Below are 6,999 nucleotides of genomic sequence, written 5' to 3' on the forward strand. Positions count from 1 at the left end.
CTGCCTGGCAACTGTGTCTCCCTGTTCTATATTTAATTCCTCCAGCAAAGCTGGCCCTGAACATCTCCTTGCCTGACCCCTAGGCCTGGAGGCAGAGGGGAACCATGTGCCCACCTCAGTGGCTTAGGCCTGGCAGCCTTGGTGACACCCAGGGTGAGCTGGGTGGGAGGCGGGCTGGAGCCCACGCCGGGTGCTATTCCAGGCTCCTGGGGCTGGTGTTTATCCCACCCCCAGCGACTTCACTCCTGCCTGGCTCACTGCAGCCCTCTGCTGGTGGCTGTGTCCTCTGAATTCAGCCCCAGATTGCCAGCTCCTGGGCGGGGGTGGGATGGGGTTGTCCTGGCTTCCCAGATGGAACTGGTGTCTGTCATCCTCCGTCCAAATGGTTCTCCCGAGCTCCGCTTTTCTGAGGGCGGGGGGCATTGGCAGGAACTGGGAGGTACGTTCCACCCACTACCTCTGCCAAGGGCTCAGCACACTTGGCTGTTTAGTCAATAAGTCATGTCTGACTCTTTGCGACCCCATGAACTGTACCCCGCCAGGCTCCTCTGTCCATGAGATTTTCCAGGCAGGAATACTGGAGTGGGTTGCTATTGGAGGATTGCCAAGTGGATTGCACACTCGGAGAGGGTAGCTTCCTAGGCAAAGGGCACCTCACTAAAACTAGTCATCTAGTAGTCCAGGTGGCCCTAGTGGTAAAGAAACCGCCTACCAATGCAGGAGACATAAGACACTCAGGTTCAATCCCTGGGTCGGGAAGATCCCCTGGAGGAGGGCATGGCAACCCACTCCAGTGTTCTTGCCCAGAGAATCCCACAGAGAAGCCTGTCAGGCTATAGCCCATGGGGTCGCAAAGAGTCAGACACAACTGAAGCGAGTTAGCATGCACAGTAGCCATTTAATCATGTCGAAGTTTTTAGGTCCTTATTCCTAGGAAACAGATGCTGAATTGTGTAGGTGAATGATGTGAAAAATTCTGTAACTCAATTCCAAATGGTTTCCCAAAAATACAAACATGAAGTAAGCCAGGTAACAACATTCATTGTTGAATCTTCAGTGAACAGTGTACTTGTTCTTTCAACTCTCCTGCATGTTTGGAGCTTCTCCTTACAAATTGGCTGAGCACCTACTAGTTGCCAGGCGCTGGGGGGTGGGGGTGGGGTGGCATGCCAGGGAGGAGCCTTGGCCTGCAGAATGCTGCCCCTGGAGGACTGCTGGTGGCAGGCAGCCTTCGGGGAGGGGAGGCACCAGTGAGTTCATGTGGCTGATGGTTAGTGCTCCTGTTTCCTTTATTGGGTGGTTTTTTTTGGGGGGGTGGGGTGAGGCATGAGTCTTGCCCCACACCACCCTTGGCACATCCAAGGGACAGAAATGTCACAGAAGAGCAAACTCAGGGCTCAGCCCGGTGTTAGCAGAGGAGTCGTTCGAACCAAGCTTGTCTCAGTTAGCGGGGCTGCCTCTGCTGGGGGCCTGAACAGTTGATGGGGTGAATGGGGTGGGGCGAGGGGGCGGAGGCAGGAAAGGAGTTCAGCGGGGTCTTGGGAGGATAGGAATGAAGTGAGTTGGGGGGGTTATGCTGGCTCCCCTGCACCCCTTGCTTAGCCTCTTTCCTGGGGGCCAAGGTCACCAGGGAGGGAGGTGGGTCTGCACCAGAGGCTCCTGGGACCTGCAGGTGGGTGGGAACTTGGAGATCTGTTTCCTGGGCTTGAGGCCTCTGCTAGGGCTTGGGAAACAGGGCGCCCAGAGCTGAGAGCTGTAAGTCCCTGCGGAGGGGAGCGCGACTCCAAGCAGATACTGGTGTCTGAGCTTTGTGGTGTCAGGCGCCCTTGTGTGGGCTTAGGGGGAACAACTGCCAGGCTCCCCAACGAGGAGCTCTGGCTAAAAATCGTGACCAAGGCTGGGGCAGGCCTCAGGGGGGACAGAGCCTGATGACGTTGAGAGTCAAGAAAGCTGGTAGGGAAACATACCACACCGTGGACAGGTGTGGTACCAGGAAAATCACTTCCATTTCCCCAGTGAGTGGGAGCAGCCACTTGAAGGACATGATCAGAATGTTCTAGAGCCCAGTCTGGGGGCTCAGTGAGGGGAGTCGATGGTAAGTGAGGATGGCCATAGTGTAGTCCTCAGGTCCTGGGGCTCTCACGGGCACAGCAACTGGGACAGGGTCCTGGGTCCCTGGAAGTGACCTTCCTCCTGCAGCCTGAGCACTGTCCCCTCCTCAGGCTGGAACAGGTCAAAAGGCAGGGGTCGGGTGAGGGATGAGGGAATCACGGGCGGAAGGACAGAGAATCTGGAGGAGGTGGGGCAGGCAGGCACAGGAGGCCATTCACAGGTGCAGCTTGCTCATCTCCAGACAACTGCAAGTGGGGCTCAGGTTTATTTGGGGGTGGGGTGGGGGACACAGGGTTGAGAACATAGAACAGAACTTCCCTTTCCCACCAGCAAAGGGGCGTTCCCCTCACCAGGCAGATGGAGCTGGGCTATGGGTGCTGCATCCCCAGCGTTTGTTCTTCTGTCCTGGGCTGTGGAGGCTGAGGAGGGGAGTGGTCCTAGTCTTTGGGGTGACCCATGGTGCCTCTCCCAGCCAGGCCCGGATGGGGTCAGAGCAGCGAGGAAGCTGCTTCACTGGGAGTGACCACGAGCAATTTTATTGAAGCAAAGGCTCCTGAGGACAGCAAGAGCTGGGGAGAAGTCGGTGGCCTGTCCAAGCTTCTCTCTCCTCCCCCTGGCCCCGGGTTCGTTTAAAAAGGCAAGTGAAGACCTTTCCAGCTGGTGAAGACCCCTGCAGAGTCTGGGGGCTTGAAAACAGGTTCCAGAACAGGAGGTGCCACTCCCTGGGTGGGGGTTGTGGGTCAGGTGCTCGGAGCCCCTCACAGCACCTTGCCTGGGTTCATGAGGCCTCGGGGATCCAGTGTGACCTTGAGCTGCTGCATGGTCTCCATGCCCACCACGCCCACCTCCTCCAGCAGCAGCTGCCGTTTGCCCAGCCCGATGCCGTGTTCCCCGGTGCATGTGCCGTGGAGCGCCAGTGCGCGCCTGGGAGGCAACCGGAACGGATCCTCAACAGGAGCCCCCTCGCCCCCCACCCCACCTTCCTGCCCCGCCTCCCGCTTCGCCCTTACCTGCCCAGCTGTTCTGCAAAGGCCTGGACTCTGAGGAACTCCTCAGGGTCCTCGGGGTCTACCAGCAGGATGCAGTGGAAATTCCCATCGCCCACGTGCCCGACGATGGTTCCTGGGGTCCAAAAGACAGAGCTGTGGCCCCAGCCCCACCCCGGCCCACCCCGGCCCGCCCCAGGCGCCCGCGGGAGGCTGGCGGAACCTGTGAGTCTCCAGGCCTCCAGGTCCTCTTTGGTCTGCACCAGGATCTCCGGCAGCCGGGAGATAGGCACACACACGTCGGTAGAATAGCCCTGAGTTGGGGCAGCTCCGTGAGCGTCCCCCCCTCCGCTGGCATGCCCGGGAGGTAAGGGATCAAGGCTACAGATGGGCTCAGGGAGCTCGACCTCTCACATGCATGTGCCTGCTCTAAGCCTCAGTTTCCCCTGGGGAACAAGACCACTGGCCCAGATAGGCTCCCAGGGCTCTCAGCCTGCTCCCCACCCCCAATCAGGTCCCCTAGCACTGGCTACCTGGGGCCCAGCCTCCCCTTCCTGTCGGTTACCACCTCCCGCTTCACCACCTCTTCCCCCAGGAAGTCTGCCTTCTGTGTTCAAACTCCTAAGGGCACCGTGCTGCCACTGCTTGGTCCCTGCACCCAGGGCCTGGCTCGAGGAAGGGGCTCCCTCCCAAGGATTTGGCAGTCTTGCCCGCCAGGGCCTCAGCTGGCCGCCCTGGACGATAGGGCACCAGGCTGAGGAAAGGCTCCCACGTCCATCCCAGCCCGCTCACCTTGCAGCCTGGCCGCAGGGCCAGGCTTGCATACCAGGCGTTGTGCCGGGCTGCCCAGAGGCGGCTGCGCTCCTCCGCCTCCTTGGCCCAGGAGAAGTGGGAGCCTCCGTTATGACGGATGATCTCCTCTGGGGGCGGGCGGGGGCGGGGGGTTACACCAAGCTCTACTCTGGGGGCAGCCTGTGCCCCCTGCCCACAGCACCCCAGCACACCTGTGCGCTGCACCTGCTCTGCCAGCGCCTGCTCAGAGCCATGGAACTCGAGGAAGAGCGTGGGTGCGACGCAGCAGTTCAGCTTGCTATGCCTGTTGCAGGCATCCATCATGACCTCATCTAGGAACTCTGGGGCCAAGGAGAGGCCAGGTGAAGTGAACCCTGGCCTTTACAGGGGGCCTCCCCCGGAAAGCCCACCTGGACTGCTCACCGATGCGGGCCACAGGCACTGCAGCCTGGAGGATGTGTACGGTGCTGTCCACCGCCGCCTGGATGGTGGGGAAGGCACAGGTGGCGGCCACCATGGCCTCAGGGACAGGATGCAGGCGCAGGGTGACGGCTGTGATGAGGCCCAGCGTTCCCTCGGAGCCCACAAAGAGCCCGGTGAGGTTGTAGCCGGCTGCGCTCTTCCTGGGCCCGGGGACATGAGGCAGATGAGCGCCCAGACCACGTGCCACCGGGTCTCTGGCCAGAGGCCAGGAGGGAGCAGAGCCCAAGGTCTGGGCAGACCGCCCTCGGCGAAGACTACCTCCCAGGCAGCCGCTCCCCTATGCGCCTGCTAAGTCGCTTCAGTCCTGTCCAGCTTTCTGTGACTCCGTGGACAAGGCTCCTCTGTCGCTGGGATCCTCCAGACCAGAACCCTGGAGGGGGCTGCCGTGCCCTCCTCTGGGATCTTCCCTGCCCAGGGATGGAACCTGCGGTTCCTGGGGCTCCTGCCTCGCAGGCGGATTCTCTGCTCCTGAGCCACCAGGGAAGACCCACTGTTCCCTGGCACAACCCCCATCAGGCCTCTAGACCACCAGCTTGGGCCCACAGGACAGTGTCCTGTCACCTCTCCCAGATTCCCCGGCCCCGGCCCCGGCACCGGCCGGGAGAGGGCGCTCACCGGAAGCGCGGGCAGGGCCGGGAGAGGGCGCTCACCGGAAGCGCGGGCAGGGACGGGAGAGGGTGCTCACCGGAACCGCCGGCCGCGCCCCGCGGTGTGCAGCTGTCGTCCGCCGGGCAGCACCACCTCCAGGTTCAGCACATTGTCACGCATGGTGCCGTAGCGCACAGAGTTGGTGCCCGAGGCTCCGGTGGCTGCCATGCCGCAGAGAGAGGCGTCTGCACCTGGGTCTGGAGGGCAGAGGGCAGGCAGAGGGCAGCTTGGGGCCCGCAGAGGGGTCCCACTGAGCCTCAGAAACACCCCGTCCCCAGGGAGCCCCCCAGGCCCCGTGAAAGGCCCCGCGCTCCAGCCTACCCACAGGGAACCAGAGGCCGCAGTCCCGCAGGTGGGTGTTCAGAGCTTTGCGGGTGACGCCGGGTTCCACCACCACAGAGAAGTCTTCGGGATTCAGCTCCAGGATTCGGTCCATACGGGTCAGGTTGACACAAACGCCACCCTGGCGAGAGGCATTCAAAGGATGGCTGACCTAGGTCTTCCTCCAGACGGACCTCAGCTCGTGGCTCCCAGGAGGCGGACGAGAGCTCCAGGATGGCAGGTAAGGGGCGCCGCGCGCGGCAGAGGAGGACGCCCGCCACGCATGTGACAAGTGTGACCGGAGAGCCTGGCCCGTGGAGGAGGCCGCCCGCCGCGCATACCTGGACCGCGCAGACTCCACCCTCCAGGCCGGAGCCTGTGCCGAAGGGGATGATGGGAACGCCTTGGCCGTAGCACAGGGCTGCCAGCTGGCTGACCTGCTCCACGTTCTGGGGCCACACCACGGCGTCCGGAGGTTGGCACCTGCAACCAGATCCTCAGAGTGTAGGGTGTGTGCTACCCTTAGGTCCTGCTCGTGTTTGTAGCTGTTGCAGGGCCTGAAGCTGCGCAGTGGGCAGAGAACACCCTCTGGAGGCATAGAGGAGAGGTGGAGAATGCCAGAGGACCCAAAAAGGGGCCGAAGACACCCCAGGGCCCTCACTTTCAGGGGGCTTCTGATGTTGGGGGGGACCCACCTGTGCATGGATTCATCGTGCCCGTGCTGCTGTCGAACCACAGCCGCGGTAGACACGTGGGGGCTCCCCACAACTGCCTTCAGAGCCTCCACAAAGCCCGCGCTGAGTCTGCCCTGCAGGGGAGAAACACACATTGGCAGGGTCACTCAAAGATACCTGGGGCTACCTGGTTGGTGGGGTGGGGCTTCCATTGCCGGTGAACAGAGGCACCCACAGCTCCGCCCCCACGTTGGCCGGGGGCTCCTAGGGCTCTTAGAGCCCTTCTCGGTATTTCTTCCCATTTTACTGACGGGGAAAAGAGGCCATGGAAACCATGACAGGACCTGGCCTAGAACCAGCTTCCTGCCTCCCAGGCATTCTTTCAAAATGTGTGTGTGTTCCGGAGTTCCAAGGGGGCGCTCTGAAGTCCATAAACCTTTCAGTTGAAACCCCCCAGTCCCGGTCACGGTAGACGCGGGGGCTTCAGCCCCCCTCACTCAACACCCACATCTGAGCGCAGCGATTCTCCCCCGGAGATCTCCGGATGCTGGGGCAGCACGGAGCCGGGCCCCCCACCCTCTAAGGGGCTCCTCCTCTTCTACCCACCTGCGTTCCCCTGGAGCAGTAGCCCCTCCAGGAGAACAATCCCCAAGTTGCGGGCCGGAGCAGGCTGGCCATAGCTGGTAACTGCAGCCGCCAGTTACCACCCCAGGCTATTGGTTGTGCTGGGGGCGGGGGTGCTTAAGGTGGTGCGGCCTTAAGGTGGCCCTGCCAGAGCTTGCTGAGTCAGTACTTCTTGAAGGAGAGGTGGGGTTTACTGATCCAAAGGGAGACGGAACAGCAGCCACTACCTAACTTAAGATTATGCAATGACTTCTTGTAGTCCGAGTACCCAGAGCTCCAGACAGGCTCAGGGGCTTGGCAAATACCCTTGAGCTTTCTCATCCCACAAGACCCAGCTTCAATGTCACAGGGTAAGCCTT

At 61.7% G+C, this 6,999-nt stretch overlaps 1 protein-coding gene across 5 annotated transcripts; it reads right to left on the reverse strand.

Moving 5' to 3' along the window:
• Nucleotides 1-878: 878 nt before the first annotated feature.
• Nucleotides 879-6,733, reverse strand: LDHD (lactate dehydrogenase D). Of its 5 annotated transcripts, none has more exons than XR_010661659.1 (12): nucleotides 6,623-6,733; nucleotides 6,038-6,150; nucleotides 5,684-5,825; nucleotides 5,343-5,484; nucleotides 5,059-5,218; nucleotides 4,314-4,513; nucleotides 4,103-4,231; nucleotides 3,891-4,018; nucleotides 3,322-3,412; nucleotides 3,123-3,234; nucleotides 2,463-3,036; nucleotides 879-2,223 (listed from the first exon to the last, which is right to left on the reverse strand). XR_010661659.1 is itself a non-coding variant. In XM_065925014.1 (12 exons), exons 1-12 carry the CDS (start codon nucleotides 6,692-6,694, stop codon nucleotides 2,140-2,142), a joined length of 1,530 nt encoding a protein of 509 aa, XP_065781086.1. In that variant the 5' UTR covers nucleotides 6,695-6,733; the 3' UTR covers nucleotides 879-2,139. The 5 variants fall into 5 exon arrangements, 4 of the variants coding, with proteins under 4 accessions (XP_065781086.1, XP_065781088.1, XP_065781087.1 ...); XM_065925014.1 differs by having other exon boundaries at nucleotides 2,880-3,036; XM_065925016.1 differs by lacking the exon at nucleotides 4,103-4,231 and having other exon boundaries at nucleotides 2,880-3,036.
• Between the last annotated feature and the right edge of the window lie 266 nt (nucleotides 6,734-6,999).

This window comes from Muntiacus reevesi, chromosome 2 (assembly GCF_963930625.1).
Source record: "Muntiacus reevesi chromosome 2, mMunRee1.1, whole genome shotgun sequence".
Lineage (NCBI taxonomy): Eukaryota > Metazoa > Chordata > Mammalia > Artiodactyla > Cervidae > Muntiacus > Muntiacus reevesi.